The 12932-nt window shown below is 40.9% G+C and overlaps 1 protein-coding gene across 1 annotated transcript in view; it reads right to left on the minus strand.

The window, feature by feature from the left end:
* Positions 1–12932, minus strand: part of TRANK1 (tetratricopeptide repeat and ankyrin repeat containing 1) — a 51457-nt gene that overhangs the window by 36311 nt on the left and 2214 nt on the right. The window contains exons 2-4 of the mRNA XM_017734423.1: positions 3198–3332; positions 1995–2118; positions 858–1008 (exon numbers count right to left, since the gene is read on the minus strand). Coding sequence (XP_017589912.1) covers positions 858–1008; positions 1995–2118; positions 3198–3332 — 410 coding nt within the window. The remainder of the gene's footprint in view (positions 1–857; positions 1009–1994; positions 2119–3197; positions 3333–12932) is intronic.

Raw genomic sequence — 12932 nt, forward strand, 5'->3', positions numbered from 1 at the left:
AAATGCTGGTCACACAACTGATTTAGCACCCTGTTATCAGTCACCAGACTTCATTAAACAAGGGCAAAAAAATTAATTCCTGCTCTCAGGAAACACCTCAAAGCCCCAAGACATTGAGGCTTCAACGAACCTCATGGCAGGTCTCCCACTTACGGGTCAACCAGATACTGACTGCAACAACTAATCAAGGGGCTTAACATGGGGCTACAGGCTCAAGAAAAGGCAGCAGAGGCACAACCTGAAATCTTCTGGCATGCCTGCAGGCCCATCAGACGAAGCATGTTAAACAGACTAAAAAACAAGCAGAGGAGGAGAGACTGAGAGGAGGACAGGGAGACTTAGGGTGGACATTGCTCAAAGAAACACACACAGTGCCACAGGAAGGTCACATTTCCTCTTTCCATTGCTGTCCGTTACTAGCTGAGGGAAAGTCCTCCACACTGAAATACACTGCACTGTAAAAATGTTTTAACCGCCTATCTTCTAATTATCTTCAAATCTATCTAGCTAAAAGAAAAGCAGAGTGGTCTGGAGAAAACACACTTAAAGCCTCCAGGATCTGGAGCTCCAAACCTCCAATTTTGTCTCCCTGACTCTAAATTTTGACTTTTTCTAACTATTCCATAATTGAAATGTTCCTGTGAGACAACTCGCTCCCCTGCAGTGTTTTGAGATTGTTGGCATCTGCTGTATACAAAATGGACCAAGTTCACCACATCCTCAATATACTCATAATCCTCAAATGGACCTGAGGCACTGAAGGATCAAAGGAATGATCTCACAAAGGACATGCTACTAAGTGTTGTCATCACTACTGGAAGGCTCTTAGAAAAATTAAGCTCTTAATTTGAGTTTACCATTGACGCTTATGAAGATTCCTGCTATAAACTCAGCAATTTGAGTTCGATCTGCAGAAGAATTCAGGAGAACCAAACCTCTGTGGAACATAGCAACTGCCTCATAAGACATTGATAACATGATTAATGAGTAGCCAGCTCTATAATAAGCCTGGAAAAAAAAGGACAATAAAAAGATATTGGGAAAATATTCAGAGATATTTACTACAAAACAAAATGTTGTAATTTTTTTTTTATATTCTCACATTATGTTATAAAAATGACATGTAGTACTATTTCTACAGCTTCTTATACACAGATCCAAAAAAAAAAGCGCAATAACTATTCTATTCTAATCTCTTGAAATTTACAATATTCTGCTGATATTATCACGAATACTAAAAGTGATAAATCCTGAAATACAAAGCTTGGAAATTAGCTACAGGTTGAAAGACACACTTTCAGCAGCTGTATGTTAACCTCCTCTGGACAAGACTGGGGTTTTTTGTGTCACAAGGTCCAGAATATATATTTATGTTTCCACATCACTGCGTTTTGCAGTATTTCCCACACTGCATATATTCTTCAGCCAACAGCACCTGAATGTGTTTATATGCACCCCTGAATTAGGTTGTACCGGCTCAGGGTCACAGTGGAGTTCATTTGTCCAAATCAAATAACTGGCATGCTGCAACACAGCACAAGTTAAAAGGGTATTTGGATGCAATTTTACCATATCTAAATCAAAAACGTTCTACTAAAGCCTCTGGGAGTCTTTAGTGGTTAGACCAGAAGACTGTTTATTGCACATAAAAGCCAATCCAAGAGTATGCCTCCATATCATAAATACTGTACAACTCCTACTTATTCCTAACAGATGGCTATTTGAGTCAAGGTGTACTTAATCAATGTGTATTTAATCACAAGCTAAGTGTAGTGTATTGTTCTGTTCACTGGAAATACAATAGGACCACAATCACCAAGTACCACTCCCAGGAACTGGCGACTTATTAACAGGTAACCCTTGTTTGGGATATTAATAGCTACATTTCTTGAAAGCATTGGTACCTCTCTCAAAAGAAGATAATTACACTTTTATTAAAAAAACAAAAAAGCATGGAAGGCATGCAAAAACTGTCAGCTTAAGCATCTGAATACCTTAACATACTCCGGATCCCACTGTAAGCTTTGGCGGGCTAAAACCATTGAATCCTTCCATTTGCCCAGGCAGTACAGGGCAGTTGATTTGTTGCACAACAACACAGCTATGTCCCGGGAGCACCTAAAGATATGGTTTTAGCATTACTGTTTATTCACTTGAAAAAGGATCATACTGTATAGTTAGCGATATGAAAAAACTGAAAAAATTACACATTCACCCACGTAACAAAACTAGAGGTAAAAAACGTAGTTGTAGATAATAAAGATCATTTGAATATTGGCTATAAAATGTCTTAGAGACATCCTAATTATACCTTAGTGATACCCATAATGATAACCTGGTCTCTTCTGAAGCAGAAAGCCAACCCACTGGAATAATGAAGTATGAGGATTTAGAAAGAGTTCAGACCACCTCAATACACCTACATATGGCTCAGTGAAAGCCAGCAGCCGGGAATAGGGGAAAACAGACACATGAATGGAAGCTGTGGGATGGAAAGAGTACTAAACTCACCAAAAAACAACCTCAATGCATTTTAGCTTATCACCACATGGTGAAGTCAACAGAAAAATCCACATTTAAAATAAATGACTGGCTGGTGTTAAGTTAGGTTAACAGCAGTGTTAATATACAGTAGTAATGAATACTTAATAGTCAACATAATACTCAGCTATTTAATCATTAATAACATTAACAACTGATGTTAACTGAGGAGAAGCACTTAACATCTGGAAAGAAACACCCAAAGGAATTTTCTGCTGAAAAATTATTTTTAACAAGCCTCAGAATACTAAGAAGACCAAATAACAAGAACAAAGCAACCTGCAAGAATCATTTTACAGATAATCAAATGACTCATGTAACAACAGGCCAAGACATGGCAAAATCACAGCAGGATTAATCCACAACATGTCAACAAAGAAACAGAAGTAATTTAACAGAAACCAGAGCAGTTTATGGAAAATCAATTTGAGCTTTAATTGCACTAACTTGTAATTGAAATTTATGTAAAAATATTCAGATTTAAGTCATTAATTAATCTCCCACATACATGTAATGAACAGGGTAACTATAAAAAGATACAAGAATATCAAGTGTTAGGCCAAAAAATAGAGTTTTGAATTAACTGTACAACTGTACATCTTAACATATTTCAGGCTTGTCTTGTGGTTTACATCTCACAATTCAAGAATACTTACGGGACCCATTGCATTAAATAACCAAGCGTTTGTAGAGCTTCATCATAGTTTTTGATGGCCAAAGAGTAATTTCCATTTTTAAAATCCTGGTTCCCAGCTTGCCTCTTCAACTGTGCATATGTCATGGGATCCATGCTAAGGAAAACAAAAAAAAAAAATTAAAAAAACAAAACCACTGACTTATTAGACACTTCTTTCTCTAAAATTGACTTAAATTTTTATCTTAGTTTTTGCATATTTGAAAAGGAGGACAAAAGAGCACATCTTCTCTGTTTGCTGCAGTTGGAATAGTAAAATAGAACTCAGATGACAGCCTCATCTTTGCTGTTGATGTCAACTTCCCACCTATTTTTTAATAAACTTCAGCTAACCAGATCTACCACCCATTTTTTTCAGTTTTTCTCCTCAGGTCTTACACTGTATCTTTTAAATTAAGATTCAAAATTATTTCAATGTGTGCACATAAACTCAATGCAGGAGGAAACATCTGAGAAAACAAACAGCATTTATACACTTAAGAAACACATGAAGCTATACATTTCAATTTATGAAACACAAAACTCATTTACTTGCTTTTTATTTATGACTTTTTTGTCCAGGTCCTTTGTCTAGACACTCAACAATCCAATGTATACAAAACTACTTAGAAACTTAATTACTGTAAGAAAATATTCTAACATAGTATAGTAATGGTGCGTGAGGCCTTTGAATCACACTTAGACAGTTAAGAAAATGAAAATAGGAAGCGGCCAAAGAAAACAAACGTTGAAACCAGACTCAACTGTAACTTACTGAACTTATTTCATCATTAAAATTCTAAAATCAGGGTCATTAAACAAAACTAATCACATGGTCAGGCAGCTAGATGAAAGAAACAAACACAAGAGGAAAACCAGCTGCATGTTGAGAAACAGCACACTAGAAACAGGCAAGAGAAACATCCAATGGTAAAGTGTTGTGTAGAATCATTCTTCACAGATTGATTTTATTATTAAAAGCTGTTTCCCTTACCTGTAAAAACCTGTATGAATCTCACAAATCTCGGTGCAATTAAGTAAGACTAATTCACCAAATAGGAATGCACAGATTTCCTTATTATCCAGGTATTAACAGGCCTGTAACAAAACCCATAAAATCTGTAACCTTCGCAACCTGCTAACATAATGTCAAGGTTTAGTCTTGGCAGGCAGCTAAACACCTCACAGACCTTAGCTCACTCCCCCAATCCCCGAGTGGCATCGGGGAGAGAATCAGGGGAAAAAAGTAAAATTTGTGTGTTGACATAAAGAGAGTTAACAGGACAGAAAAGGAAGGGAAAATACTAGTACCAATACTACTAATAATAAACTTAGAATATACAAAACAATGAATGCACATTGCAATTGCTCACTACCCGCTGACCAATGTCCAGCCAGTTCCTGAGGAGCAGCCCCTGGACAGCTTTCCCTCCTAATTTATATACATGACGTTCTATGGTACAGAGTATCCATTTGGCCAGTTCAGGTCAGCTGTCCTGGCTGTGTCCCCTCCCAGTTTCCTGAGTCCCCCTGCAGCTGACAGGGCAGCATCAGAAGCTGAAAAGTCCTTGACTTAGGGCAAACACGGCTCAGCAACTACTAAAAAAACGTCAGTGTGTTATCAACACTAACCTCATACTAAATCCAACACACAGAACTGTACCAGCTACTGAGTAGAAAATTATCCCAGCTGAAAGCAGGACTAAAATATCTGCAAGATCTCTTGACAACAGAGCAAACTAGGTATTTTTAAGTATATGAATTTACAGACAAAGCAAGAAACATTACTGACGTATTTTCTCTGTAGTATTCCTCATAACGAGCCTGAAACACTGAGAATTGGGGCTGTCTTGTGAACACAGAGGTATGATGAGGCACACTATGGATGGTACTGTGCCTTCACATCTATCCAGGCACAAAAAGCACTTGTCAGGCTCAAAATGAACTAAGCAGACAAAAGAGCAGCAGCCCACAACTCTGAGGAGGCAACAGCAGAAGAACCAGGTGCAACCATAAAGCTCAGATCCAAACTTCTTCAGACTGACTGGGAAATGACCTGTCAGAAGTTATGTCTTAATTAAACAAATAAACAGTCCATGCTAATGTCTGTAATCAAATCATCACCTTGCTAATTCCAGGGAAGCACCAAGAACAGATTAAATCCTGGCTAAAAATTAAATTGAAGAAAAAGAGGTCCCATCTACATGGGGGAGATAAAACAACCAGTCATGCTAGAGGAGTAATTTTTACATTTATCCCAGGCAAATTAAGTAATCACTTTACTGAGCAACGTATGTACAGCATACACTTTAAAAATACTACTTCTCCAGACAGCCAATTAAGTGTACTCATAACATATTCAGGACTTCTTTTACACTGCATGGTATGAGCATTATCAAGGTGAGAAAAAGGAAAAAATAGAGCAACAGAACAAAGGAAAAAAAACAAGTGCTAAAAGATGGTTCTACCTCATCTTTTGTGTAATTCTTTCAGATTTCAATTCTTTATCATCCAAAAGTTTGAGAAATTATTATCTCAAGAATAATACCAAAATAGTTCAGCTACACAGCAGTTTCTTCAAGAAAGAATACATGTGAACCGGTGGTTTTCTAAATTATGGCTGAATTTCAAGGTTTTTCTTTTTTTTTAAGAAAACTATGCTGCTGCTCAGTGTGATTTTTTCCCCCAGAATTATACTTTTATCTTACTTTTCTTTGGAATATACTAAAAGTACAAGTACAAATAAAAGATATTTACAAGACATTTAAAAGATTGTTCTTTCCACAGTACAGCAGAAGCAGCAACAAGCATTTTAAAAGGCCTTTCAAACGTGTCCTGTGCTGAGAAATTCTGGAACTGAATTCCCTGTTTCAGACCAGAGGGCGGCATGCCCTCCCCTTTCCAGGCAACAGGAATTTTCACCAGAACACAATTTCTCATCCTTTTCCAGATCTGGAGTTTCCCAGCCAAACCTTCAAACTGTAGATCTTTTGAATAACTGGGACGTCTGCTGAGGGCTTTAGCAACTACACCCAAGTTTGCAGACCCAAGAGATACAGTGGGCATGCAAATCTGACATCTAAGTTAATGATCCAAAAGAATTGCCGTGCAGACTAGCACAGCATGTCCTGCTATTGCTCAACATCTTCCTGCAGCATAAACAATTTTAACTCAAAACCAGTGGACTAACTGAGGGCCTATTATGTAAAGTCTGTTGAGAGTGAGGAGCATTAAACAAAACTATTGTCTATTACTCTGCCTTAACTGCACAGGTAAAAGTCAAAGCTGTATCTGGATATAACTATAGATAGAATTTTTGGGGGTAAGTGCTGTGGGTTAACCCTGGTGGGTAGCTAAGTGCTTGCATACCCCCCCAACCACCCCGCCCAGTGGGATGGGGAAAGAGAAAAGCAAGAAGTAAAGCCAAGAAAATGTGTAGGTCAAGATAAAAATTGTTCAGTAACCAAAAGAGACTTGGAAGAAGAGAGAAAGAAAACAAAACAAGTGATGCAAAGGCAATCATTAACCACCTCCCCTACACAGAATAATGCCCATCCAGTTCCCAAGACAGGGAAGGCTAACCCCCTAAATCCCCTCCTCTGCATTATCATTGCTGAGCGTGATCCTACATGGCACTGACTATCCCTTCAGTCAGCTGGGGTCATCTGCCCAGTTGTGTCCCCTCCCAACCTCTTGTGCACCCCCCAAATCTATTCACCTGGAGGCAGAGTGAGGAACAGAGAAGGCCCCAACACTGTGCAAACACTGCTCAGCAACAGCTAAAACATTACTGTGTTATCAGCATTGTTTTGCTCACAAATTTAAAGCACCATACCAGCTACTATGAAGAAAATTAACTCCATCCCAGCCAGACACCTGTTCCCCTCATGAAGCAGGGATTTCTCCTAAGCTATGGAGTCTATGAAACACATAAAGGTGTGGGGACACCCTAAGGTCTAGAAGTGCATTGTTCAGACCTTATCAATCACAGAAATAAAACAGAAACAAAACAAACAAAAAAATCAGACAACAAGATCTACTTTGTTTAGGTTTTTTATGACTCCTGAGACCACCAGCACAACCATGACAGCAAAATGAAGCACATTAATTTTTACTCACAGAATTAAAACAAAAGATTATACAGTTAAGTCAGAAACAATCTGCTCCAAACCCTACCGCTGCCAGTGGTCAAAATTTCCACTTACTTTATGTGTTGTCAACTCTTATGTTACTGTGCTGGTCAGTGTCCCACTGAACTGCTTCAGTCAGACTGCTGTCAGAAGCAGGGCAGATTTAGAGTGGTTCCAATGCTAAGTTTTGATTCCCCTCGCTTCAGAAGATAATTTTGAAAACACAAATGGAGGCTGCCCAGAAAAGCCATTTGTCACTATTGAAAAATGTTGTATTCCTTATGCCAGCTATCGGTCTCAAGAGGCCAGCTTGTGCTTTCTGAACATCTGAAGCTGGCAGTGCTAAAAACTTTAGAAATTTGAGAGTGAACCTGAGCCATTGGTTTTTATGTCTGCATCTGCTTTACACTTTTTAAAAAGAGAAACTGCATGACAGTGTTAAATTCACAGGAAAAAAAGTACAAGGGCTACACAGCCATGCTTTTATTATTGTTGATCCTGAAAGTTAAGCTTTAAGGATACATCCGTATGGCATTACTCAGTGGCAGAATAAAAACATTATTCTCTGGACACAGTAGATTTTCATAAAGCAAGCAGCAAATGAAGTACAGCAATCTCAGGAGCTCTGCGTCTGAATTAAAAGAACGGTGACAAATAAGAATCCTATTTTCAGGAGATCTGACTTCTAAAGACTGTGCTTTCCTCAGTCCTATTAAGCAGATGAATCATTCATTCTTCCTCATTAACCCAAAAAGCAGACATTGCAAACTGACAATAGGCAGTGAGAGAAAAAGCCCAACAATGCATCTACACTATGGCTTTAGTTACAACTAAATACGTTTCATCAGCATTCGAATAATTCATGTTTTCTCAACAGGAAACCTTAGCACTCTATTAGCTCTCGTTCAACAAAAGCATGCTGGCTCCAAGAGCATGATGCCACCAAGAAAGAGCTGTCATGTCACCCCTTCTGCTACACCAGTCGGACTCCAGCAGCCACGTGCCCACCACTGGCACGAACCTGCAGGCAGCCCTGCAGCCACCCAGCAAAAGGACACTGCATTCAGGTCTTCCAAATGACACTTCCCTTGTGACCTGATATAGGCATATGTGAATGTCAGGGCAGATCCAGTAAAAGAAGGAAAAATATAGGCTGACAAGGCTGTAAGAGGCCGTAACCATGGCAGTGCTCTGCCTGCTAGCCAGTTTTACCTGTTTTCCTGACAACAACAGCTACCAAAGACATTTAGAGAACACAGACTCCTTTGAATGTGTATAAGCCTAACCTTGACAGTGAAAAGCAGGGAAAAATGTACTTCTCTCAGTTTTCCACTGAATGCTGAAAAGTCAAATGAAAAATCTGGAAATCACCCGTACTTTCAGAGGAGACCCTGAAGAAACAGCAGAGACAAAAATGAACAGCTTTTAACTGACCAGGCTACAAGCAGACACATTTGGAAAGCTCCCGTAGAAGAGAGGAAAGAAGCTGAGATTTAGACATGGACATCCTCATGGATCTGTTTAGTCTGAAAAAGGTCACAGTGGTATTTGCAACTATCTGAACAATAATTTAATTGAATATTCAGCCAGTGTCTCACGAAGAGAGATACTGAAGATGAACAAGAACATGAAGATCTCATGTTCAGCCCTTGTAAAATGTGAGCTCATGTTGGAGAAACTGGTCAACTCAAATGAAGAGCCTATAATTTAGACAGCTTCTCATTAGACATCCCTACCATTAGGGATATATTCAGATAAATAGATGGAGATAGCCTATCTATAGATAGATTCTCACTCAGCCCTATGAAACAAGAAAAAAAATAAAATTCTGTAAGAAGTCACATTGCCAGATTTGTAACAGACCTTGGAAGTGCCAAAGACCCTTTGCTCCCAGAAAAAGCCAGCACAGCACCACTTGGAAAATGATGAATGAGATTCTAAAGCAGATTTCGATTAGATTAGGGTAATCAGAGCAGAATAGTGATAGCTTTTTATCAGTTATTATGTTGTCCTGAACTCAGCACAAATTGGACCAAATGAAGTTTCTTTACTGCTTCTGGGCTCTATGGCCAGCCAGCGTCCCATACATCACAGTACTCCAAAGATAAAGACAGCATGCATCTCTGGAGCTGTTTGCCTCTAAAAAGACAAAGCAAACCATTTCCCAGGTAAGAGAATAGAGAGAAAACTTTATTGGGTTGTTTCAGTCTGAACTGGAGACATGTACACAACCTCCATCACTGGACACAGGCAATCCTCAACACCACTTACAGAGTTTTGCTTCTCCAGATATCCTTCCTTCCTAAGTGTTCAGGCAGAAGTAGTACTAGGGGAAATCAAGCTACTGTTCTGTAGCTCCACCGGTGCAGTGCCACACTGAATCAGTACACCCTGACAGCACAAAGCACCTCTCACTATTGAGAAGAGATTCTCACCTGAACTGGGTCTAGCGTGCAAGAACTATTTCTGTATTTTAGAAGCCAGCTGTGAGACTTCTGAGTTCAGGCTGTGCTTCCATAAGATGTTAAATGGCTGGGGTGAGAGAGCAGAGAATGAGACAGAATATCCCACGCTGCACTTCATTTTATACCAAGCTTTTCCCTGGAAATGTGCTCTGTAGTAAACTGATAATTGTAGGGCACAGACATTGTCAGAAACAAGACAAACATCCTTATCAACATTTGGCAAATGCAGCCCAGGACGCGATTAGCACAGATGTCTCAAAGGCCTGTTAACACCTCAAACACCACATACAAACCAGATAGGGAAGACGTGTGCAAGGTCTGAATGAAACAAGGGATATAAGTGGAATACACACACAAGAGTCTGGGCGAGGGCCCTGTTCTGGGCATATCTGGCCTGAATGACTTCCTGAGGTCCTCCTTTTTCAGATTACCACTGTATGTTGCTTTCTGTTGCTTTCTGTTTGTGCAAACTGTCAGAAAGCAATTGCTATTAATAACAAAGCCCAGCTACCTGATGTCTCCAGCTAGCCACGTACCAAACTCACAGCTGACACAGCTTGGCAGCTCAGCTCTTCAGATGCGTGAGTACCAAACAGGACTACAGAAACGGGACCCAAACCCAGCCAGAAGTTGGGCCAGCCCTGCTGGTGAGCAGAAAACCATGCAAAACCTCAATACGTGGACACTGAAATGTTACTGATCTTTACAGCAGGGATTTGTGGTTCACTTGCACACAGGAAAGGTTACCAGGCAAGGAAGTGACACAGCAAGGAAATGGACATCAGAAGCATATCACCAGGAACAAGACAACACCTTTCACAAAAAGAGATGGGTGCACACACCCCAGGACACCATCTCTGTACCTACTTTAGACCCTGGGAAACCCATGGACAGGGCAACAGAAACCTGACAGACCAGCATGACATTCTATGGTATGGAATATCCCTTTGGACAGTTCGGGTTAGCTGTCCCAGCTGTGTCCCCTGCTAGCTTCCTGTGCCCCCACCCAGCCTCCCCACTGGTGGGACAAGCTGATAAATGCTTGACTTAGGATAAGCACTGCTTAGCAACAGCAAAAACATCAGTGTTTTATCAACATTATTCTCATCCTAAATCCAAAGCACAGTACCGTACCAGCTATTAGGAAGAAAATTAACTCTATCCCAGCCAAAACCAGATGACACCTCAGAACATCCTTCCTCCTCTCCTTGCAAGCTGAACTCAGGCCAAACACATGTGACTAGCCTTCCTTGAAGACTGCTTCACAGCTTGCAGCAGCAATAGGTCTGGCCTTGCTCCCCAGCACATCCTGTTTTGTTAAAGGAAACAAAACAGGCTTCTTTGCCTTCAGCTTCAAATGATTTTTCCTTCTTTGTAACCTACCGATAACAAGTTATACCTAAGAAAACATAAGGCTGAGCCATGTCTGGAGTTGCTTTTTCAAGAAACACATCTGTTTATACATACAAATACCTATGATTTACAGTAAATTAAGAAAATACTTGCATTTTCCCTTTTATATACAAAAAAAAGATGCAAAAGTATGTTCAATATTCTGTTCGCGCAGTGTCATTACTATGTCAACACAAAAACCACCAAAACCTCACAAGAGTGGGAAAAGTTAACCTTTCTGTTTCTCTCTGAAACAACAATCTTAAAATCCCTAGTCCAGCTCAGCCATTCAAGACCTAACTCAGTCCAAGAGGGAGATGTTTACACTGCTGGAGTTGTTTGCTCAGCCTAGCAATGTTCCTGTCATCATTATCCTGCTCTTCTTTGCACTGGTGTGGCCTCACCTTGAATACTGTGTGGAGTTTCAGGCACCACAAAATCAAAAAGACATTAAGCTGTTAGGGAGCATCCAAAGGACCACAAGGATGGTGAAGGGTCTGAAGACGAAGCTGTATGGGGAGCGGCTGAGGTCACTTGGTTCGTTCAGTCTGGAGGAGACTGAGGGGACATCTTGTTGCACTCCGCAACTTCCTCGTGAGGAGAAGAGGAAGGGCAGACACTGATCTCTTCTCTGTGGTGCCCACTAACAGGACCTGAGAGAATGGCCTGAAGCTGAGTCAGGGGAGGTTTAGATTGAATAACAGAAAGAGGTTCCCCACGGAAGTGGTCACAGCATCAAGCCTGTCTCAGTTAAGAAGCATTTGGACAACGCTCTCAGGTACATGGTGTGATTATTAGAGTGGGTGTCCTGTGAGGGGCCAGGACTTGGACTCAATGATCCTGAAAAGTTGGAAGGTGAGTCTTCAACTCAGCATTTCTTATGATTCTATGACCAGGTAAGAGAAACAGCAACCAACAGCCTGCATATTTCCTTTGTATAGATTCACTCCAGAGGGTATTGACTCTGGAATGAGGAAAAAACAAACGAAAAATACCTCAAGACCAAAACACCAAGACTGCCCTAACACCAAGGTTTTCAAGCATGTGCAGTTCACAGCCAATGCTTGACAAATCTTAATTGCATGTTGGTAAAAAAACACTGGTAAGAAATACTCCCTCTGGCATGTTTTCATGGGAAAGCAAAGCCTCTTCTCATTCGCAATAAATCTGAAGTTAATTCTCTGTAAATCGCCAAAAAAACAAAATACAAAAGCTGGTGAGAGATCCTTTTGCATTTATTCTTTTGCAGTGCACACTGTGCTCAAACTCCTTTCCAGTTGAAAAAGTCTGTTTTGTTAAGTGACCACTCCACGACCTTGTAGAAGAGTTTTGCTTTTCAGGGAAAGGATCCAAAACCACTGAAGACAATGCTTCGCTCCGGGCTACGCTAAAGGAGTTCTCCCTCTTCTTTTCAAGCACGGACACGGCATCACATCTCCCCCAGCTCCTCCGCGCAAACCGTACCAGGCCAACACACACTCCCAGATGCCTGGCCGGAGCAAGAATGCACTCTTCCCCTTCTCCTTCAACCACCCCACACATTCCCTGGCAGGCTTCCCAACCAGCACAGCCACCCCCGCTGCCCACACGCCAAATCCCGCACCCACGCTCCTCCTCGGGGCAGCACGTCCCCTCTCCGGAACTGCTCCAATACGCAGGAAGCTCCCAGCAGCTCCACCGAGATGGGAAGCCACCCCCAGGAGGCCGCGGCTGCCCCCGCGCTGCACGAAG

Source organism: Corvus brachyrhynchos, unplaced genomic scaffold (genome assembly GCF_000691975.1).
Source record: "Corvus brachyrhynchos isolate BGI_N302 unplaced genomic scaffold, ASM69197v1 scaffold94, whole genome shotgun sequence".
NCBI classification, from domain to species: Eukaryota; Metazoa; Chordata; class Aves; order Passeriformes; family Corvidae; genus Corvus; species Corvus brachyrhynchos.